The sequence below is a fragment of the Balaenoptera musculus genome, chromosome 12, assembly GCF_009873245.2.
Source record: "Balaenoptera musculus isolate JJ_BM4_2016_0621 chromosome 12, mBalMus1.pri.v3, whole genome shotgun sequence".
NCBI lineage: Eukaryota > Metazoa > Chordata > Mammalia > Artiodactyla > Balaenopteridae > Balaenoptera > Balaenoptera musculus.
The window spans coordinates 35,043,680-35,068,840 of record NC_045796.1 but is presented as its reverse complement, the minus strand read 5'-3'; the positions used below and the strand labels follow the sequence as shown (position 1 = coordinate 35,068,840).

Below are 25,161 nucleotides of genomic sequence, written 5' to 3'. Positions count from 1 at the left end.
TGTAACTGCAGGACACAATTCAGCTAAATTTCTGGCGCATATAAAGGATCCTTTTTCTTCCAGTTTCCAGCAACATGTTCCTCATTTTCTTCCGAGCCCTTGTCAGTAGACACTTCAGCATTCACGTTTCTACTGACAGTATGTTAAAGGCAATTCAAGCTTTTTCTGTCCTGCTCCTCAAAATTCTTCCAAGCCCCTGCCCCTGCCCACTTCCAAAGTCATGTCCATATTTTTAGGTATTTGTTACAGCAGGACCCCACTTCCAAGCACCAAAATCTGTATTAGTTACTTTTTATGCTGTAACAAATTGCCACGCATTCGTGAGTTAAAACAACACAAATTTATTATCTATGGTTCTAGATGTCAGAAGTCCTAAATGAATGTTATGGCACTGAAATTGAGGTTTGGCAGGCCTGTGTTCCTTATGGAGGCTCAAAGGGGAAAATCGTTTCTTTGTCCTTTCTAGTTTCCTGAGGCCACCTGCATTCCTGGCTCATGTTAATATTCTGTATATAACAGGTGTGTGTATGTAAGCATTATTTTCAATTTCAAAAATAGTTTGTTACAAAAATAGAGGAAATGCTCTTGAAATTTCTAAAATGTCTGCAAAATAAACTAGTAATATTTTCTTAATGTACAACTGCTAAAAATTATAAGAAATAAGTATAATAATAAGTTAATAAAGTTCAATTGGCTTCTTAAAATGAATTAAAAATCATCACTAGCCAGAAATTTCCCATCAGTAACTTTTCTGTTTTTGAAAACTGCCCATTACTTTAGCAGAATACTTACACAGCATACATACTTAGATTACATACACAATTTTTATTCGAGTTTTTCTAGTCTTTAACTACTTTCTAAACCTACTCTCCTCATAAAGAAAAAGGTAAAAATTAATATAAGAAAAAATAAAATGAATAACTCAAGCAAAACTTTTCTTTCTACATAATTTTTTTTACATTCTAAGACTGTAGTATAGTTTAGATGGAAGGGAAGCAAAAACTGACTTGGCAAAGTTTTTATTCATTAATTTTTTTCTTTTTCTGTAGATTAAAAAGAAACACTTCAAATTATTACTCAAGTATGTCAATAAAACAGAGCCGTAGTAAAAGAAGATGACTAATATATCTTCAAGGCATTGAAAAGTGAAATAATTCTGGACAATAATATTCATTCATTCCAAAGAGACTGCATTTATATTAAATATCAGGCATGGACTTCACAAAAGTAAGCGGATGTTACCCCTACCCTCATAAACCTTACACTCCATCTAGACAGTTCTTCATCCTAAGAAATTTCGGAATAATATATAATTTGGAGAATCATTAGCCTTTGACTTCACTGTAGAAATATTATGCTTTTCTTCTACTCTAGTTTTTTAAAAGCAAAGGAATATTTTAGTTTTGCAAATAAGTTGAAAAAAATCTACTAGCTGTTAATTTTTAGTAACTTTCTCTGTATTAAAAAAAAAAAAAAGAATTTACAATGATAAGGCCTTTGACAGAGCACCAGGAAATATTGCTGCCTGACAGAGGTTAGTTCCAAGCCATGAATCACTGATTTAAGCTTTATTAAAATTGTACTTCCTCCCTGCTTGGTTTCACTTAGATATACTTTCGTTTTCCTCGGGCTGTAGTCTATTACCAATATACTTTCCTGCAATTCCCTCCCTTCTGAGTTGAAGAAAAATGAAACCCCAAATCAGATTAATTTTTGAAAACGAGTACATAGATACAATAGGCAAGAAGAATGATGCACATTCTTTTCCTTTGGGAGAGAAAGGAGTGTGAGTACCAGCCAAAGTACTTAGGCATTCAGAGGAAGAACAAAGTTATTCTTGCTGATTACAATTTTTCAGAAGAGCTGGCAGCTTCCTCAAAGCTAATTCTATCCTCAGGACCAAGAAAAGCCCCACCCCTACCCAGAATTTCTTAATAGCCAGACTAAAGTATCACAGTTGACCTTAGTTTCCATCAGCATAAAAAGCGGTATAAATGGATCTGAAAATTTCTTCCTGATGCTTTACCATTTCCTTCAACATGTAGCTGGCAAAATATAAAGCATCTTCGTAAAATTTAAGAAATTAAGGTTAGGATTTTAGAGCCTGAAATCCAATTAAATATATTTTTTTCTTCAGACCTCACCCCTACTTTCAAATCCCCCTTCTCTGCAGCTGTGAAGGATACTGCCCAAGAGTGCAATTTAAGAGCCGAGATTGTTGAGATGTACTCAAGTTCATGTGTGATAAATATGGTGGGAATGAATTCAGTCAGAAAGATTCTACACACGTGGTACAACCAAATGGAGCTTCCATGGTATTACTGTAACTTCTTGACAGGCTAAGTGTTCTTTTTCTTCTCATGCTTGTTATTTTTGAATGCCTGATCACTTAAAATAAGGCACTTTCATCCATCTGCACACTCAGAGAAAAGGGCACCAAGAAAAAAAATTTGACAAAAGGAGCATAAGACAAAACTAAAACTATGAAGCAAATGTTTTTTAAGAAACTATTCTTTATCCAGTAATTAGGGAATAAATAGCAAAGGAAGGAAGAAAGAATAAAGTAAATAAAATATTACCAGTGTTTGTATGCTTCCATATATATTGGATAAAATCTTCCATGCACACCTACTCTTTTGTGACAAGCGAATTTTTCTTAATATTGGAATGCATGTTTAAAATGCATGCTAGCAGTGAAGTCAAGATATTTTGAGGGGTTGGCAAAGACCTATATCATCATTGTTTAATATAAGTAATATTCTGAATTAATAATGATCTGATTTAGACCATTCCCAGGATGGGAATATACAAAAGAGTTAAACCAACTCCTTTCACAATCACAGGTCAACTTTGGGTTTATCAAAAGAATAAATAAGCTGATATTAAATGAATGGATGAATGGACATATGCTTGCTTTAGTGTTTGGAATTCTCTTCTTTCCATGGCTTCTAGAAGAACCATGTGGGTTCCCCCTTTCCAGCTCCTTCGAGGACCAAGTAAGGATAATCCTACCAAAGTACATATGCCAAGGCAACAAACGGGTTCCTGATATTCTAGACTGACACCTAACAGGAGATTCCCTACTTTTAAAGGTCAATGATTGAGTTATATGGACTTTAAGTGCTCTCTTCCAATCGTTCCATGAAATAGCTGGTCCTTTATACCTCATCTTGGAACCAAACTACTATTTTTCATTATTATTCCTAAGGGGAAATAAAAATCAAATGTCAGTTCAGACACTACCTGCTGCAAGTAACAGATTACCCACCAGTAGTGGTTTTGATAATAAGGGCATTTATTATTTTCACACATAAATATTTGGAGTTAAGGAGTTCCAGCAATGGGTATCTCAGCTCAGAGTTGTTAGGGCTTTGAGTTGGCTTATTTGTTTTCTTTGATGTTCTCCTCTTTTTAGCCAATTTGGTTCTCAACTTTCTAAATATCACATCCTTACAAAATAATGCTCAAAATAAGATGGATGGGTTGGAGGTAGTCTCTGCTATCTCTCCTTTCCAAAAGTCAGGAAGAAAAAATTTTCTTGGAAGACCAGTGATTATCAAAGTGTAGTCACCTGAGCAATGGCATCAGTCTCAGCTGCAAACCTGTGAGAAATGCACATTCTTGAGCCCCTCTCCAGGACTACTGATTCAGAAATTGTGGAGTTGAGGCTCAACAATCCGCTTTAACAAGCCCTCCAGGTAATTCTGACTCAAGCTAAAGTTTGAGAATCGCTAATTAAGACCAATCTGATTCATCCCGAGTCTGAGCTCACCTTCCCTGAGCAGTGAAGGCACTTTGCCCTCAAGGTCTTTGCATGTGTTCCTTCTGCCGTGAAAGCTGCTCCCCTACATGGGTCCCTTCCTCATTTCCTTCATCTCACCAGTGTCTTTCTCTGATAACTGTATACAAAATAGCAATGCCCTAGACACAAGTCCCAGCATTCCCTATCCTCACTTACTGCTTTATTTCTCTGCAAAGAATTTGTGCCTGGTCTGTTTCCCTCTGCTGGGATTTAAGTTCATAGAAGTTAGGGCTTTGTCTATATTTATTTACTGCTCTATCCCCAAGGCCTAGAACATTGTTTGGTGTACAACAGGCATTAAATAAATGCTAAATACATGACTGGCATATTGATATCCAAATGAAATTGGAAGAAGTCAAAGAATGGTTGATGGGTAGACAAACAGCAGTTTGCCAAAGCAAACTATTTACAAATGGAGATTTGGAATAAAATCCATTCTTGACTTGAAAACTTAAGGGTTTGTCACAACATAAAAAGTAGCTGTATTTCATTAACTTAAGAAAAAAATCCTCTTTTTAACCTTAAATGCTATGTTCAAATAAATTTACTTATATTACACTTTTCTGTTCTATTAAACTTGATAGCTTTTATTGGAAATGGACAGATTTTACCAACATAGGAACCTCCATCGAAATTAAAATTTTAAGTTACCAGTTTTCTTCTAAAAAAAACCCCAGAAATGCAGATGAGGGGAAATTGGACACAATCAAAATAGTTTCAAAATGTAAACTACTTATATAAACAGATTATAATACTTTCAATTTCATATACTATTGGTCTTATTTCTTAGTTTTATTCTAGGGAATTATTTGATATCTTGATTACTTATCAATGCTTGCTTGCTTATAGAATAATTTTATGTAAATTGAGTATGTGGTTCCAAAAATGATTATTTATATAATGAGAATATTTTAAATGATATAATATGCTAGATATTATTGACCAAGATAAAATAAAAATTCAATTGAAATGCATCTCTTGTTAGTTTAATATGGATAAAGCATATTTCCTGAGAACTACTTTTGAAAACCCACTGAGTAATTTCTATTATAATCATATAATATTTTCATATTTAAATCTAACCATTAAAATATCACTCACTGAATAGTTTCCTTGAGAAAAAAATAAAAGTTATAGTGGTACACATTCTTTATGGCACCATGGCACAAGATCCTTAGCTGCTAATTTACAAATAATTTTGTGGGTGTATATCAGTTTTGAGCATTGTTATAAATTATATGTAAAAAGACATAAAGCAAACTGATATCAGTGGTCAGTTCTTTCAGTGGTCAGAGAGACTTGTGCCTATACATGTTGAGCATGCAAGTTGCATGACGCTCTTCACTGGACAAGTGACTTTCCAAGCTTGGCCCTTTTTCTTGATGTACAAAAGAAACCTTTCCTGAGACTTATTCTCCTTTTTGCTTTCCAAAGATAGCAGCGGACTAAATTCCTTTTCGTATGTTTACAATTTTGGTTTTGGATATGCTATTTTATAAACGGTATGACTTTCATGATTTCCAGTATAATTTAGATTAACCCTTCCACTCCATTCCTGACACATATCTTCTCAAGGACTTCTTAACTAAATGTGAGTCAGAGAGCAGGACCAATGATCCCAACCGCAATGAACCTAACTCCCAGAACGCTTCTTTTGTCTCATAATATATATTCACATCACTATTTATTTTAGACATTATGACGTTGATTATTCATATGTTTTCTTTACCAGTCAACGTATGTATTCTCTTTTTTTGTTGGCTACCAACAGGTGTGACTTCCAAGAAGGCAGGAAACAATCCATTACATTGGAAATTTTTTAGAATAATTTTCACAAGTCAAAATATTTTCAAAATGATCATGCTATTCTAGTGTGTGGGCTACTTGTTCTTGGCTTTTAAATTCTTTCACATTTCCCACAAGAATTTCCAGTGCCCTAAGTCAGTACAGTGCACACATTTTTAAAAAAATTTATTTATTATATTTTTATTTATTTTTGGCTGTGTTGGGTCTTTGTTGCTGCGCGCGGGCTCTCCCTAGTTACGGCGAGTGGGGGCTACTCTTCGTTGTGGTGCGCGGGCTTCTCATTGCAGTGGCCTCTCTTGTTGAGGAGGATAGGCTCTAGGCCCACGGGCTTCAGTAGTTGTGGCGCGTGGACTCTAGAGCGCAGACTTAGTAGTTGTGGTGCAGGGGCCTAGCTGCTTCGGGGCATGTGGGATCCTCCCTGACCAGGGCTCGAACTCGTGTCCCCTGCATTGGCAGGCAGATTCTTAACGAATGCGCCACCAGGGAAGCCCCAGTACACACATTTTGAGTATACACCTTAATAGGTTTTTGCCTATGTATACTAGACACCTGTGAAATATTGAATCATTCCTTGCCCAGAAGGTTCCTTCTTCGCTTCCTAGTCAATATGGTTACGTCATTTAATAAGTGTATCTTCAACATGCCCTGCCAGAAACGTTTTAATTTTCATACTGAAAATTTTTATACCAAAGCTGACCATACTTGTATGCTGTTAGTTTAAAACATAGTCAGGCAAAAAGTAATTTTACCCTAATAATGTGTTTTTTTTCTATGTAGAAAAATGCTAAGTGTCCAGAGAAGGCATTACATTAGATCTGGATAGAAACATATTAAAAATAAACAAATTAAAAAAAAAAAAAAAAAAACCCTTACTTTTTCCCCAAGTAATCTCTATCATGAAAACTTAAGTTTCATTTTTATTTTTATTTCTTTCATTACTACATAACACAGATTATGTCCTTCTGAAGCAAGGTACGAAAGGATTATGATAATTATGGTGATGATAAAATTGCAGTTAACTCTTAACTGATAGTTATAGTATACTAGGTACTATTCAGGCATTTTGTATATATAAATTATTTTAATCTTCACAATAATAGTAAGGGGTAGGTACTCTATCATTCTTATTTTTAGAATGAGAGGTTAAATATTTTGCTCAACTTTAAAGAACAGTAAGAAGGGGCAAAGTCAGGATTTGAACCCAGATAGTCTGGGGCCAGATTTCTTTCACGCAGTAAACCACACTGTCAACCTGAGACCCAGATGTACAGCAGGGCTAGATTATTAGGTAAAGAAGAAACTACCACAAATGGACCCTATCTTACTACCTCTGAGTTTCTGGCAAATATTCTATGCCACATGGTAAATCTAATTTCCAAAATCCCAACTCTCCTGCAGTCAAAATATAATGATATTTGTCATCATAATTTTATTTGTATTGAGCGTGGGACAAAATGACACTTAAGCTTATATAAATGCAAATAATTAAATAGCCGAATAAGAAAATTTTAAATTTTAGAATCATTTATCCATATCTAAAAAACTTCTCGCAGGCTGACATGAGACCATTTTACATTTCTGGTTCTATTTCAAATCCGGAAAAGCATAGGTCCTAAATGCCTTCTGCTATTATCTTCTAAAAATTTCAACTTTAACTCTTGATCCATATGCCAAGTTTTTAAAATAAAATAAATGCCTATACATTATATGCATCTGTATATACTTTCTCTTTTCCTTCATTTAGGATTGCTTTATTGGTTAAAATATCATGAGGAATCTCAGTATTTGAATTGAAAAAGTGTATATTTTTTCTCTTCTGTGAAGCTTTTTTATTACTCCTCATGAGTCAAGGGAATAGTCTTTTGTTATTGCCTTTACAAATCAAGAGTATAAAACAAATGCTTAATTGAGCAGATTGATGATTAGATGGAGAAAAATGATGAAAGGAAAGATGCCAGCACAAACAGAATATGGCCATTCATTTTTACTCCAAATGAATCAACTACTGCTCATGAATGAGGGCCTAATACTAATTCTGGCAGCAAACCACCCAAAGCACCAACCCTCTGTGGAGCCCTACCTCTGCATGCAAACAGCTTTTTCTCATTTCTCTTGCTAGAATACATACACCAAGTAGCTCTCTCTCCCTTGTTGGCACAGTCAGATAACTCTTAAGTGAAGGATTATAAACATTGTGAATGCAGGAGACTTTCTCCCTCTCTGAACTCTAAATATTCATTCAAAGATGAAAATGTTTTCTCTTAAAGAAACAAGGCAACTAAACTATAATATGCAATATCAGGAGGAACAGCCTTGGCTGTTCCCAGATCTAATTTCTTGGCATCAGTTGGATTAAAAAATTTTTTTAAATAAAAAAAAAGTAAAGCATCTTCAATCAAACTGCACTACCAATATGGACCCGTCTCTGTCCATACCCTTGCATATGCCTAGACTAGCTCCATCTTTTTGTGTTTGATTGTCTACCACAGAAAGTAACAGGTTTTTAAATAAGGAATATGCTATTTTCAGCTGATATTGCTGAGCTTTTCCTAATATGTTGGCTGATCAGCAGCACAAGACCTTTCAGATACTAATTGGCAGAAACAAGTCCTTCTAAAGTTTTCTAAATCTTTCCTATTCTCAAAACAAGACTCCAGTCAAATACTAGAGGATGGAAAGTATCACTCCATTACATGTTAAAGACACCCAAGTGAGTCAGAGAACTTGGCTGGCAGTTTAACTAGGCCCTACTACAAATACTCTGTAATAGAAGTGCCACATTTAATTAGCCCTGAAACAGGGAACAAAGCTCTTTCATTTTAGAAAGTTGGCGAAAAAAAAAAAAGCAAACCTCTTACCTTTGGTAGCAATTCTTACACACTGGGTTTTAGTTTCCTGAGGGAGAAAAAAAAAAAATGAAAGAAAATGGTCAGTTATAGATATTTCATAAACTATAACTAGTATGAAGATCAATCTGGGGTTATAAAACAGGTTTATAAAGAATAGAATAGCGGTATTAAGGACATGATTTTTTATTTATGTTCATGCAGAGATTTTTTAAAAATCTAAAATAACTTTAAAAAATTTTAGTATTTTCTAAAGGTGTAGGTATCTGTCTTCACCTTGTAATGAAACAGGCTATCTTGTCTGGGACAAGCAGTATAGCATTCTATTTGCATTTACTGTACTTTCTGAATGATCAGAAAGAAAAATGTATTTGCAAAGCTAATACAAATCAGACCCAAATATAAATTTCTTTCTGTTTTTTTTAAAAAAATATTTATTTATTTATTTGGTTGCACCAGGTCTTAGTTGCAGCAGGCAGGCTCCTTAGTTGTGGAGCGCTGGCTCCTTAGTTGTGGCTCCAGGGTTCCTTATTTGAGGCATGTGGCCTCCTTAGCTGTGGCATGAGAACCCTTAGTTGCGGCAGGCATGTGGGATCTAGTTCCCTGGCCAGGGATCGAACCCAGACCCCCTGCATTGGGAGCATGGAGTCTCATCCACTGCACCACCAGGGAAGTCCCCCAAATATAAATTTCATTTTCACCTCGTAGCTGCAGACTCAGACCAAAGCTGAACATTATATACTTTCACTTGGATCTCAGCATGACTAAAGAGCTAAATGATGAAAGTTAGAAAGATCATCAAAAAATTGCCTCACAGTTGCAGCATATTTTATCTGTTCTTTTCTCCTTTTTAATTTAGTTGTTAGGGATTAAATATTTCTTGGTGGGATTATTTTCCTCCTCTTGCTAGACAGATGGGATTGAGGAAGTAGAAGTAGAAATGGTAAAAGACAAGACATCTCAGAATTTTAAATATCTCTTTTTCTTCTGTTTTTAAATGTTGTGGGGTGGTACTAGGGTGTGGAACACAGCGCTAGGTCTGCACCTCATTCCTTCAGGATTTAGTTCATTCAGCTTATATCTTTGAATGTACAAGAGGTTGGAAAAGATGTTAAAGACAGTGAACAAAACAGAGGCTATCTGTTTTCAAGGTGTATTTGTAACTCCATCTTGAGCAGTTCTATAGATTGATAAACCAAGACTTTATATACTTTTCTCTTAGGCATTTATTATTTTTAAATTAAACAAAATAAAGCATTGAGGGGGAAATTAGTAATTAAAAATGAAAATCTGCACTTCTATTACTTAACTGTGACCTGAAGCCTTCCTAGTAAGCTCCAAGAAACTGTTTCACATGCCCATAAAGGCTCAAAGGGACTTTGATTTCCTAAAAGCAATTGCTGTTAAGTCTATCAGGATTACCAGCCTCTGCTGACAGGAGCCATGTCAATTTTAAAACTTTTTTCCAAGATAACTGTGAAATATATTCTTGCTACTCTGTACTTTGATTAAACCACATGTAGATATATTAGCAATTAGAAGAGAAAATTCATATCAAAGCTTTTAAAGAGTGCTAGAGAAAATTCTTTGTAAGTAACAGACATTCATTAACACTTCTCTCATACCACAGACCAAGTAACAAAAGTTAATTTGGAATCTCTCACCTTTCTAAATATGAATACCCAAACACTGAACCATGCTACTTTATACCCAGAATGGAATAAAACTTCCATGGTTGTCTCTTTTTTGAGCAGTCCCATCATGGTAGTGGCATGGAATGATGTGTGGGTGGGAAGTGGGCAGCCAACTCCCACTTAGGTAAAAATAAACTAGAAGACGAGAAGAGCATTTTAAAACATGAGCAGCCTCTGGCTTTGAAGTACATCTTAGAAGATGCTGTGGCATTTTTCTTTCCATATACTGTAAACCAGCCATGCAGGTAAGCACAAAGATAAAGCTTTCATTCAAAAGCAGCCAGTCAATACCCTAAGTTCTCACGGCCCCTTACAGAAATGCAAATGGATTGTTATATCTTCCAATGAAACTCTTCCAAGATATAATAGGGCTTTTGCTATTGGATAGCACATATTTCACATCTGCCAGGTACCCACCTCAGGGACTCAATTACCCAAACCCAGCAATTTCCTATATAGCTACAAGTACATAAAAATGTCATTCTTCTATTGAATTTTAAGTTGTAGAAGGTTTCTACTCTCAACATTTTTTTTTCTACACCGCCCTGCAAAAAAAAAAAAAAAAAAAAAAAAGTTTTAGGAAAGAAAATCTTTCAAGAGAAGAGCATGAGACATGAAAGGCCAGGTTATTTCCCCACATATGGAACCACTGGTAGTTTCTAACTTCCTGTTGTGTTTCCCTCTTCAATACTCATTTGGGATCCATGGCAGTGTTCAAAAACAACTGTGTCCAGAATGGGAAAAAGAAGGGCAGCCAGGGAGACGGAAAAGAGACTTCTTTAACCGCACAGCATCCCACCCTCGCCAAGCTGCCTTCTGTTTCGGTTTTGTCACGATATACCTCAGGCGCCCTATTACTTTGTAATCAGAGGACTGTTACTAGTCATTTGCTATTTGGCTTGTAACCCCTGAAAAGTTTATAAGGGCTTATTAGCCTGCTGTGGAACACGCATTCTGTTTATCCTGCAGTAAATTCAATCTTCTGAAGCATGCCACTATTGAGCAAAGAAGACAAAACAATGCTCCATATTTATTGGGGCTGGAGTCTCGGCAGCAGCACATCCACCTTTTCAAATCATTTTACTCACAATTGCCCTTGTGGGCTTTCCTGAAGAGCGCTCAAGGAGAAGCAGTTACTAGGAAACAGGAATGCTGTGCGATGTAATTGGCATGGGGCCCCAGCCCTAGAGTAGGCCCCAAACCGTGCATGTTGCTGGGAACAAACAACACACCCCCTACACACCGATTGTTTCTCACTTTTTATTTTTTTCACCTGACAAATGTTACTGAGTATTTATAAAATTCGACAGCAGCTTTTCCTCATGTCAGTGAAAAAGCAAAATCTTGGAGGAAGCTCACCTTCTCCACACTGCTCATTGCCTGGAAATAGATGTTGTATCCTTTGCGTGGAGCCAAAGGGGGGTTCCAAAAGCCCTGATAGGTCCTATTATCGCCCACCGTGAATGGGGCAGGTTCGGGAAGATTCCCTGGGGGTAGTTCAGCAGCGAAGTAGTACGGTGCACCCCCATTCATGGCATTTTGGTATGTGACAGGAACCTGGTAGCATTCCATGGCTCTGGCTTCTCTCTTGGTTCGGTGAGGGTGCAATTCCTCCACAACAATCTGATAGGCACTTTTCGGAAAAAGAAAAAAAAAAAAAAAGCACACATTTAGAGATTCTAGATAGTGAGATTTCTCAAAAAAGGAACAGGGTACTTAATGTCAACACGCAACGTTTCAAAGTCTTTCAAGTCAGACTTAACCTCCTGCATTCTGGTTTTCAAGCTATTTCGCAGTAAAATAGAATTTCACATGGATTCTGCTTCCCTCTAACCCCAATATAATTACTAAGGACCTGAAGAAAAAAAAAAAAAAAAAACGAATCACCACAGAACTCTATGCATTTTTAAATGTTGAGAGATGAACCACCCTAATAAGGAACCTGACATTAAGCAGAGACACATCATACATTAAGTTCTTTGTCTGATATTTTAAAAGGTTTAAAGTTAACATTTTCCTTTGAAATCATAGTGTGGAAGGCCCAGCTCCAAGGCCCAACAGAGTGACTGCCTCAGGGAGGGGCTTGAAGCCCCAGTTTGTGATTGTCATCGCGTTAGAGACAGAATGTGCTGACAGGCTTCTCCACCTCTTGACCTTGCCATGGCATCAACTTTGGCTCAGAGATATGCAGATCTAAAGCACAAGTGACACGCTGCAATACGGGCACAGATGGACAGAAATCTGTCCTCGCCACCGAAATAGACTGCCTCCTTCTGCTAGAGTTGTTAATAATAAAATGTTACAAATTGTAGGAACAGATGGCATTTGGCCTATTAAACCTCAAACTTAAACCTTCTAATACCTTTCTTAAAAGTCTTAAAACTTTTCTCTAATAGCTAATCTTTTATAGAGGAAAGGAGAGAGAAAATAATGCAACTTTAAAATAAAGATCTGCCTCATCACTAATTAAAATTTTAATCAATTTCTGCAACTGGTATATTAATAATTTTCTTTGTAGGACATTCTTTAGGCAAACTGTTTTTAGGTAATGTACAACTGAGAAAATTGACATTATCAATATATTTTTATATATTTTGTATATTACATATATATTATGAATTTAAAAGAAATATATTTTAAAATTCCTGACAATTATGAGAGAATGCACTATGGTCACATATAAATTAAATATAAATAAGCTGTGTGTAGGGATGTGTGTTTGAATCTTGAATTTCCAGGCAAATATGCTCATTCTATACAGAGAAACCAGTTTCTATTCAAGGGATCTCCAGCAGCAATAGAATATTTTCTTTAATGAACTTCCAAAAAATAAAGAAAGGCGAGAGAGAGATAAAATTTGCATCGAAGGCAATTAAACATTAAATTTTATGCCACTTTAGAATCTAGTATAAAACTCTAACTTAATATAAACTCTGTTATACCTAGAAACAGAAAACTTAACATAGATTAAGAGAAAGGAGCTTTATAAATTAAAGATTTTCTTTTCTTCCTAATTATTCAAGTTCCCATTTTCCATTAAAATAATGCTAAGAAATTGGTAGGTTGGTATCCATCTCCTTTCCTTTAGAAATAGGACAGAAATTGTACTAATGTCAGAAATTGAGATTTGGGCAAGTAACTAAGGCAGAATTCTATGTTATTTGAAATTATATGTACTGCATCATTCTCTATACCTTTGCCAAGTTGGGTCTCTAAGCTCCAGGGAACGCTATTGTCAAGATACATGCTCTCTGAGGGGTCTGTGGAGCAGGCACTTGTCACTTTTAAAATATAGGAAATACGGGCTTCCCTGGTGGCGCAGTGGTTGAGAATCTGCCTGCCAATGCAGGACACACGGGTTCGAGCCCTGGTCTGGGAAGATCCCACATGCCGCGGAGCAACTAGGCCCGTGAGCCACAACTACTGAGCCTGCGCTCTAGAGCCTGTGCTCTGCAACAAGAGAGGCCGCGACAGTGAGAGGCCCGCGCACCGCGATGAAGAGTGGCCCCCACTTGCCACAACTAGAGAAAGCCCTCGCACAGAAACGAAGACCCAACACAGCCATAAATAAATAAATAAATAAATACTTAAAAAAAAAATATAGGAAATACATAAGCATAGTCCTTGGAGAGAAAAAAAAAGGAGAGAGATCATAGCTGACATATGGTATGTTAGGCAAACCTAGTCTTTTCTTTTTCTGTTTATTTTTAATTTAGAATCTCTATTTGTATGTTATACATCTGTGTATCCTGTGGATACATACATATGTGTAGATAAACTCTCACATGCACACTCCTCAAATAAATCTAACCTTATATTCTTGCGCTAATGGGCAATAATGATAATTACCCATCCTTGTTAATCATTTAACCTAATCTTTAAAAATAAATTCCTTGTTAATTAGTCCATACCTCTAGAAAAATCCAGAACATCTGGTGAACATTCAGTCTTAACTAATTCTATTAAAATGACATAGGTTGTACATTCCAAATTAAGGAACTTCACACAAGACAGCTTGTCTCTTCAGATCTATTAAGAACAAAAGCAAACTGCTGATGTTGGAGGGGAGTAAAGGAAGAAAAGGTACGATCTGCTCTTTGGGAAAGATCTCATCGAACTTGAGATGGAGCCCCAAACTAAAAATTATAAAGTTCTTTTTAAAATAAATGATCATACCTTCATTGTTCAATTTGTCTGAGTAGGTTGTTCTTTACCACATATTCCGCATTTTTCTAAAGTTGTTTTTTCCCTGCTACTTTCTTATTTATCAATACAAATTAATTAAAGGACAGAATATAAGGAATGGGAAATCAAATTAGAAGTGATTTGACTGATTACATGCAATGGGTCTGTGCTCTTTCATCCTTGTGGGGTCTAATTACCTAATGGTACTTAACTCTAGCAAGATCTAAATATTATTTGAGCTTAGTACTCTGGCAAATTTAAATATTCCAAAGCCACTGGATAGTTTTATTCACTCTACCTATATTTCATATTTCCCCATTCCTTTTAATTAATTTTTAAAATATTTCTACAATTAAGTTAAAATCAATATACTGGCATCATGAATCTTTACTTAACACTCAAAATATGATTTCTTTATGTCAAAAAACTAAAAATGATTTCACTATACTGTAATTTAGTTTGATTAAACATTGGTAGGTAGTCATTTTTAGTTTTTTAGGAGGCCAAATAATGACTTCTCATCATACAATTTCCCTTCAGTTATAAGACTGTAAAAAAAATATACACAGGGATTTTGCCATTAGCTCAAAGCAATTATACGATGGACATGGTAGATATTCTTCGTTATTTAATGTTTAAAAATGTTGGAGATGAACTCAAAGTCACCTGTAACAACCTACAATGGATTTTTTTTTAACCCATTAGAAAGTATACCCTCTGTGATTCCGGTTTAAGTTTTCGCTTGTACAACTTCTAGGTGATATCAAATAACAAATTATACAATTGTATACTTCCTCATTTTTTATCTAAAATGTCTGCTTAAAGCTTCAGGAGAAAGTCCCTAGCTCCAATGTTTTACAGTTCCTCTCATCAATAGACTTCCCAAGATCTCATAACCACCATTGTTCCTACTGACGGCCCCAATGCCAACATTTTGATAATGCACAGAAGTAAAGGTTTAATGACCATTTTGGTGCACATCACGTTTCCTGCTCTCCATTTCTTCACTCCTTAAACATACAATCCAGGTCTATCACAACTTTCCTATTTCTGTAAGAGGAACTATTAGTTCCTGAATCAACAAAGCTCAAAATGCTGGCATTAAGTTTAACCAATTTTATTTTTAATCATGTTCTAGCTCCCTTGCAATATACCATTTCTTTTCATCCCCATTGCTTCCATCATTAGGGAGGTATTTATAACTTAATGTTCATATTACTGGTCTAGTTTTCTTGCCTTCATTTTCTCCTTCAGGTAATCTAGGCACCCACCTACCTAACCATACATTCTGTCAATTATCTTTTGAGTATTCTCTGTATGCCATGAACTGTTCATGGAGAATGCAAAAGAGAATCATTTTGAACACTGCTGATATTTTCCTAAAACACCACTCTGGACATTAACTACTCTTCTCCAACATTCAGCTTTGTCAAAATTATGTGATGCTCTCCCATTATCAAAATCTATTCTCACTACACTGGGGTTAATATCTTACCACATCCTGGTATCTCCATCTTGCTCTCACTACCTCCTAATGTATATCATCCATCTCAAACTTGTATGACCATTGTTACCTAAACATACCAAATATACTGTCAAAGAGTTTCCTCCTTTCTCCTTTTCTAGCTTTTCTACTTCTGACATAAAGCCTTCTCTAACTAGTTCACTCAGTAATTACTCTGTCTCCTAAAGCCAATGGAAGTAATTCTTGAGGTAGAGGTAACAAAAGGGTGAACTATGGGTAGAACTCAGTCATGTGGGATGCCTTTTCAATTTAGTCCTTAATCCACCCACAAATGATAATGCCACAGAGGCATTGATAGGTACCATCAGTAGTATCCCTCAGGAATTCTGGGGTTGAGAAAAGGCCAAGAACCACTGTCTTATAATATTTATTGCTTTTATCACTACCATGCTATGTTACAAATATTATCTGGTATTATACTATTATAATAGTATCCATGCACCATTTTAAGTGCTGAGGTTACAATAATGAGCATAGTAGTAAAAGTCTCTCCTCTCATGAAGCTTACATTTTACTAGGGAAATATAAAAAAATAAAAATAAATTTTAAAAAAAACTACACATATGTTGAAGAGGGGATAAAAACAATAAAGAAAAATAAATCAAGATGGGGCATAGGGAATGACAGGATGAAGAGTTCTATTTTATAAGCAGTGGTCAAGAAAGACCTATGTGCCCTTTAAGCAGAAACCTGAAGGAAGAGAAAGCTTCAGCTTTGCGGGTGCTTGTATTAGTTGTCTCCTGCTGCATAACAAGTTATCCCCAAACTCTGTGGCTCAAAACAACAGGCATTTATTATCCCACAGTTTCTAGGAATCAGGAACTTGGGAGTGGCTCAGCTAGGGGTTCTGGCTCAGAGTTTCTCAAGGTCGCAAAAGTTGTTGGCTGGGCTGAAGTCCTCTAAAGGCTGGAAAGAAGATTTAACACAAAGGGCACACCTCCTCATGGTTTCTGTTAGAAAAAAAAATTCTACCTACTATGATTCTATAGAATAAACATTAAGTTAAAATAACATCTATTCGATTTTATTTGGACCACATGACCTGTGTGCCCATAAAATGGGCCAAAAGGATTATTTCCATCTTTGTTTAAATTTCAAAGCACTTTTATCTGGAATTCAAGTAAGTTCTGTGTCACGACAGTGGCAAGAAAAATCAGATGCAACTATTTGATCTCTTTAAAATTCTCAGATGTAATGAAATATTCTGCAGATCTATGAGGACGGTAGTCCTAATGTTTCAAGCTGTGTATATGTGACCAACTGACCCAGGGAATAACTCCAACATACAAGTTTTGAACTCCAGCTAAACTCAGTTCTATATTCTGATCCGTATTTCTGTTAAGCTAACACTGAGCATCAGACAATTTCTTTTCCTAATATAACTGTGGAAGAAATGATGGTTTTGATGGCATTTCATGACTATATCCTAGTTACCTATCTAAAAATATATGGTACTTAATATTTTAAAATGCAAGTTTAGGTTTTACCTACAAAATAAACATTTAGCTATACCCTAGAATAGATAGCTTCCTGCCAGCTTAAAATAGGTAGAGCTTATATTTGGAAAATGCTGTGATAAAACACACATTCATTATTACACCTTACAATAAACTGAGTTCACCAATGAGGAATTCTTCTCTGTGTTTTAGCAATATTCTGCTGCTAATTTCATTATTTGAAAACATAGCTACATTGGATCAATCTTTTAATAAATGGGACATTCTACACATTCTAATTTATAATTATACCTACTCAGGTTAGAATTTGAGTTCATTTAAGAAGAATATAAAATGTTTCAGAAAAAAATAAATGATGCATTCTAGGGAACTGATTCCAAATGTGGGTAATATTCATTTTGAATCGTAGTAATGATTGTCAAGTGAGGACAGTTTTCAGGCTAGATCTCAAAAAGTTGGTAAGGAGATTCAAAGGTCTGGTTAAGTCAACTTTCAACCTTTAGAATGATTATATATTCAAAAATTAATTTTGTCAAAGAACCACGCTTGCCAGAACTACATTGCACAAGTTTTACGTTAGCGTATGGACACCATCTTAATGAATACTGAAGAACAAAGTGGTAGGTGATACTGAGTTCTGCATTATTCAGAACAGGATTTTTCACTGGGGTGTACAATATTTTGTACACATCATGACACCTTAGAAAGAAAGCTGGGTTAAAGCATTGGTAAGATAGGCAAATATACAAAAATATTATATAATTTATAATATACCAAAGAACTCATTCCAAAGAGAGAGCACGCCTTTAGTTTGATTTGGGGTAGCAATCAAATAAAACAATAAAAATATTTGTTATTACTTAAAAACCTCAAAAAACCAATATCTTGAATTCTTAGATGACTTTTTGCTCTGTTATCACTTCTAGAATAAAAGCTACCATCATCTCTCACCCATAGTCTCCATTCTATCACTCCTCTCACCAAGCTTTATACACCCTACCACAGTAAAACCTTATATGGGAGGCACAGCCTCACCTGCATTTCCATTGCTTTCATTGTAGTGTGATCCAGTAGCTCTTCTCATTTAGACCATTGTGCCTTCAGGTCTGGTTTACCCTCAGTTCATTCTCCATGTTTCTACTCAGAGTGATCTTTCTATGAATATACAATTGCTCAAGATAGTTTCCACTTAAAATCCTTCTGTGGCCACCTTCAGTTTTTAGACGGACACTAAACAGCCTCTTGCTAGGGCTCTTGCTTATTTCTCCAATCTCAGCTCCTGTTACTTCTCCCACACACCCTTCCTTCTCAATGACCTGAACTACTTGTTGTTCTATCAATAGAACACGCTACACTATGTCACATATCCAGTCTTTCTCTTTGTGGTCATTTGGAAAGCCCATTGTCCCTTTTCTTCTGAGCAACCTCTCCCCTCTCCTCCAAGTGACCCTTGGCTAAGCTCATTTCTACTTCTCCTTCAAAACTCAGCTCTAGTACCACATTTTCTAACTGCTGTCACTTCACTTATCATACTGCATTGTTACCATTCATTTATGAGTCTACCACCTCCACTTGAGGGTACATACTACATTTCCTTTCATGATTTCTATTCTAAGTATCCATCTCAGCTTCTGGCACATATTGAATGCTATTAAATCAATAAATTTATATGGAAACCATTGGTAATTTTAGCTTTCTTGATACAACTAAACTAAACTAAGTGTACAAACTCTGCGTAACAAGGATTTCCTATGCGCTATAACAGAGGCTTTGGAAATTGGAGTTTGTTTGACATTAGGAAGACCAGAGGAGAAAGATTTATATTTCCACTGGAGTTGGAACAAACTGATGGTAAAATGCAGTCTGGCAGAGGCTAGTAGTACTGTAAAGTAGGGGAAGATAGAACCTAGTATTTAGGGCCTCTGATAGCAGACAAAGCTAACAAATGGATATCCTAAGGAGGTTTAGCTAGGTGGTAAACAGGTCTGGCTTTTATCCAGAGGGGAGGTGATGGGCCACAGACAAAGTGGAATGGCAACAAGCATTAGCAGAAAAGAGATTCTGATAGACTGACATAAATAAAGAAATTGGGTAGAAAGTCAAATAGTTTCAAGAATCTGAAGGAAGTGATGAGGATCCAATCAAAGATTTGAAGTACCATAAATACAGTGATATGAAAATGGATTACATCAAATTGCGTCCTCATTTTCAAAGAAATTCGAGCATTGGACAAGATGAGCCTCGAGATCAGGCTCCAGTTACTGGTAGCAGTGTTGAAGGTAGGGATGTGGTCAGAGGAAGGAAGACAAGATTACCCGACTGGATGAGTCAAACAAGCAAAGGAGGCAGGGCTCATCTGAAGCCTAATAGCTTGACTAGACCAGTCTGGTCCTGCCACCGGCCCCCACCTATGGGTGATCCCAGGTAGCTGGGCAAGTCAGTTGGAAAACAGATTTTTTCTTGGTAGTAACATTCTTTTAAAAAACTTTTTATTTTAAAAAATATTTAATTATTTCTTCTTGTAGTATTCCTGGAAATTAGAAATTTTGTGGTAAGTAAATGTAAATAAAATCAAAGAAAGACTTTTGACTTAAAAACATGTTATCGGGCTTCCCTGGTGGCGCAGTGGTTGAGAATCTGCCTGCTAATGCAGGGAACACGGGTTCGAGCCCTGGTCTGGGAAGATCCCACATGCCGCGGAGCAACTGGGCCCGTGAGCCACAGCTACTGAGCCTGCGCGTCTGGAGCCTGTGCTCCGCAACAAGAGAAGGCCGCGATAGTGAAGAGGCCCGCGCACCGAGATGATGAGTGGCCCCCGCTTGCCACAACTGGAGAAAGTCCTCGCACAGAAATGAAGACCCAACACAGCCAAAAATAAATATAAAAATAAATAAATAAATAAGACCTGGTGCAACCAAATAAATATTTAAAAAAAAAAAAAAACATGTTATCGATAATATACTCACTAATACAATAAAGTTTGTGAACACCAACTATGAGCAAAGGATTTACAAGGCTGCTGGCCCCTCTCATCGTCCATGACAAATCTGGGCAAAGGTTTGTGTTTTGTTGTGATCATTTTATCTTTGATTTACAATGCTTAGCACAGTGTCTGGCACAAAATTCATGGTCAGTTAATGTTTGTGTAATAATTTGATTAAATTAATAAAGAGGGTAATTTACATTATGTAGCACTATTGTGCAATAATAATAATATACTGTGTGTGCAGCTCACATTAAGTAAAGCTGAGTTCACTCAAATATCTAACTCTTAAAAGATAATTGCAAGTAACTGGTAGCTCATTAAACAGTAGCAGAACTGAACAACTATGAAGTAACTTTTATCACAGGTAGGAACATGTGAATGACTCTGATTACTGGTCAATAGTAAACGATGTTGAATGCAGGCATTTTCTCTTTCTCCTTTGGATCAGCAATCAGACTCACTCACAGATCACTCATTCATGAATAGCAGTATGGACTTTGCATTTTCAAGTAGCCAGTGTTTCACAAGTGTTTATATTACAAATGTATCCAATCATCTCTTTTTCTCTGGTGTGGTATTACCGTGATTTTCAGCCAGACATGAGGTAAGAGTCTCCTTTATGGACTCAGGTTCTTTCATCAATTTTTTTTTAAATTAACAAAAATATTTCTTCCTTTCCAATGATATAGGATTATTTAAATGGTTAATATGTGCTCATAAGGTCAAATGTATTCATTTTACACATAGAACAAAGATTAATTTTATTTTTTAATGAATATGTAAACAACTTGATATAACTCAATTATGAAATACCTGCACTAATTTCTGTGCCTTGATTTATTTCTCAACAGAAGTATGAAAACAAAAGTATCCACAAAATCTACAAGTTTCAAATGGAAACTTGCCTAAGTTTTTGACAATCTGTCTAATTACAAACACACAGGAATTAAAGTCGTTAGAATGATTTGACTCAATCCCTGAAAATAACATGGCTCATAATTTCTGCAAGATGAGGATAAGGTGGGAGATCTTAATACTGGATAGATAAAGTAAATGGCAAATTGAATTTTAATATTTACTGTGGAATCCCCGATAAGCAACAATTTAGGAATTATAGGTCACATAGGCTGCATTCATTTTAACTATTCTCCTTTTATTTCCTCAGAGCTTCCTATTTTTCAATCACTCATGAAATTATTCATAACAGATTTAATGCAATGGACAGGAGTTATTTTCTCATTCTATACCTGACAAATACCTTCGAAGCTCATATACCATAGATGCCAACAGAGGAAGGGAAATGAAATGGGACTAGAGAAAATAAAATCAAAGAGCAAAGCTGTTAAATGAAACAGCACAGAGAAGTGAATGGTTCAGTTCATGAATATCTCAAAATCCCCTCCCCCTCTTACCTGATAGGTGCACCTTTAGCCTGTGCTGGTCTCAACAATACAGTTATTGTGGTGGCAGTTTCATTGAGAGAGGCATCAACTCCTTCATAGTCAGGTAAAGTTGGAGCTGATAAATGATTAATGAGGAAAAAAAGTTTCAATCAATGAACAGAAATATATCATAGTTCAAGATGAATAAATGATCCTGACTAAGGGAAAAATCAATACTTAATATCTAAACTGTACCTTAACATATGCCACTGAATGTTAACTCCAGGAACCTAAAGCAGCAGAAGATATGAAGCAAAGATTTGTTGTTGAAATTTAAATTATAATCTGGCAACTTGTGACACACACTCCAAACATTTTGTGACGATGTTTTAGCTTTTAGTGTCCTGAGATCGTGAAATCAGCATTGATGGGATGGGAGGAAGGTGTTAACAGCATAGGCCTGGCTGCACCTGGAGATGTGGAGATAGAAATGGCAGGAACCTAGGTAAAGGGCTGCCTGGGAAAGGTGGTGCTGCTTATGACCTAATGGTTGTGGAATGACCCAGCATTAGCCTGGACTGCTTTCACCACTGTGGTCACAATAGAAATCTAGGAAGCATGTTGAATGGGAATGGGAACTTTAGCTGTTATTTACCATAAACTAGTGCATTAGTTGCCACATTCTTGAAAAGAAGAAACTTAAAAATTTTCAAAATATTTGACAATGCTTGGGGGTGAGAGGGCTTCCTAATCTTGAACTGGGTGAATAACCTCAAATGGCTTTTGATTCTTTCCATGCAGAAAGATGTTTAAGGGAGTACATGAACAGTGAAATGTATGCATTAACAGAAAAATTGAGAACAAATAGTATTTAATAAAAATTTTAGAGTATTTCATTCATTCATTCAACGTTTACTGAATATTTATTATGTGTCAACTTTTACGAGACATGCTATAAATATAAAAGCAAATGAAGTGTGGTTTCTGACATTTATAGAATTAAAAGTAGGGATTCACATTTATCAAGCGTGAGAGTCTTATAAAAAGCAAAAAAATTATAGCAAAATTTAGGTCACCAAAAGAGGGGACAGTTAATTAGCCAACACAGTGGTTCTCAAACTAGGGAGATCAGAAGCACCTGGAGGGCTTCTTAAAACACAGATCGCTGCCCATCTCCCCTACAGTTTCTGATTCAGTGGGTCTGGGGAGGGGCCTGATAATGTACATTTCCAGGATATTTCCAGGTGATCTGGATGCTGGGGGACCACAGCTGTCTAAACTAGTTGATGCTGGGGGACCACACTTGTCTAAACTAGTGTTGGGGACTGGGAAGATGAAACAGAAGACTTCACTGTTTAGGCAATGCTTGAGCTGAATGTTAAAAGAAGAGTAAAAACTCATCAGAAAGAGAATGCATGGAATAATATTCCAGAGAGAGGAATCAGAATATCTGAAGATACCATCACGTGAAAGGACACAGAGTGTTCTAACAGCTACAATTAGTTTGCTATGCCTGGAACTTCGGATTCATGGGTAGGAGTGGAGGATGGGAGGGGCCATAAAATGAAGGGCCACAAATGCTAATCATGCAAGGATGTTTGGGCTTTATCATATTGGATATAATATACTTGATTTTGAAAAAAATTAAGGAAGAAATATATGTTGTACAAAGATGAATAGAAAAAAACACTGGAGCAAGGCAAGTCTAAAGGCAAGGATGCTGCTTAGAAAGATATGTCAATGATCTGCTCAAAATATGATCCAGATGGAAAGAAAGAAACAGTTTAGAAAGAGGTAAATTATCTGAGAGTTATTTACAAGTAGAATCAACAGATACTATATAGGCATAATATGTATATGAGTATAATTTTATATGGGTGTATAATATATATGTGTATTATACATACACACACACACATACACATACGTGTAAACAATACTGCCAAGCATCATGCCTCCAATAACTTGATTTCACTTTAATTTAAGTTGCTTTTAAAATGCTGAAAGATAGAATTACTGGACTCAAGGGATAAAGAACAATATATTACCTTAAAAGTTCAAGTGAGCCTGAGAATCACACTAACCATAAATTTCATTAGCCTTAGCTTGATTACTATGTGTTCCCAAGATACAGTGATTGCAACCAAGTTTTAAAGTTCAAATCAAGTATCCATGTACGTAGGTTGCTTCAAGTGAAACTGCAGTTAAATAACTCAAAGAAAATGCTAGGTGGGTGTTCTGGTCTTTATAAGTTTTTTTACTCAATAAAAAAAAAATTGTGTCTGGACCACAATAAATTTTGGCTCTCAATAATGTTCATTTGTTCAATGTTCTCAGTTTTATAAAGTTTATGTAAATTTTGTACATATCTCTGCTGAAGGATCTTATTTATAGCACTATTACTAATTCTAAAGGGTGGGAAATATGTTTTACTATATTATCATATCACCAAGTCATATTTTCTAGTAAAATAATTTCAATAAATATTTAAATTGATGATTTAGAATTGTTCCATCAAGAAAAGAATTGGCAATTTTAATACCTTGCTATTTTCTAACATAATGAATACTATTTTAAAATTCTTTTTTATTAGACTATTAAGATATATCAAATGCTATGCAAAAGGAACCATAACTCATATTGGAATAATTTTTTCCATGACATAAATTTTTAAAGTTTTATATTATATTCGAAATTTCCAAATAAAATTTTAGACTTAAAAAAAATTAGAGAGTATGTGGTTTCTTTCTGATTCAAATTATGTATTTTCAGAAGAATGGTAGAGATTTTTTAATGATGTATTATGATATACCACCAATATATGCTATGTAGAACTATAATAAAAATGAACATGAAGGAACAAAAAGACTTTACAAATTCAAAATTAGTATTTTAATATATTAAGTGGTTGACCCTTTAAAACATTTATTTTTCAAATTTAACTTTTCAGTTACATAAGTAACATATATCCGTTTTAGTAATCTTAAATAAATAAGATAAAATATTAATACACATACGCTGGGGTAGATATAGGGCATATTGCAAAGCTAATTCCTAGCAAACTGTGAAATTGTGAACATAACATAATGTGAAATTTAATTGTATTTGTTAATCAACCTAAAATTCTCCTGCACATTACCATTCTGAAATTTAGATGAATTTATGTGAGATCTCTAAGAGAAAGAACAGTTCATATTTGTTTGTCATAAAATTATCAGAATGTCAGGGAAAAATGGAACAGAGAGACAAAGTATGTAGTACTGCAAGGATCTTCTACCATGCTTTTGATAAAATCCATTTACAGTAAAGATCAGATACCATTAATAATTACTAACTCCTCAAACGTATAATAGGTTTTTAATATGAACTTTCATAATGAACTTTTAAAAATTTCTAATTAAGATATAATATAGTCTTTAAAAATACCTTTGTCAATTAAAAATGACAGAGATTTTGAGATTTTGGGGGTTTGGACATA

The 25,161-nt window shown here is 35.5% G+C and overlaps 1 protein-coding gene across 5 annotated transcripts in view; it reads right to left on the bottom strand.

Moving 5' to 3' along the window:
- PTPRK (protein tyrosine phosphatase receptor type K) overlaps positions 1-25,161 on the bottom strand; it is a 565,097-nt gene that overhangs the window by 82,722 nt on the left and 457,214 nt on the right. For all 5 annotated transcript variants that reach the window (XM_036871298.1, XM_036871300.1, XM_036871296.1 and 2 more), the window contains exons 11-13: positions 21,714-21,819; positions 11,508-11,781; positions 8,467-8,503 (exon numbers count right to left, since the gene is read on the bottom strand). In XM_036871298.1, the coding sequence (XP_036727193.1) occupies positions 8,467-8,503; positions 11,508-11,781; positions 21,714-21,819 (417 nt within the window). The remainder of the gene's footprint in view (positions 1-8,466; positions 8,504-11,507; positions 11,782-21,713; positions 21,820-25,161) is intronic.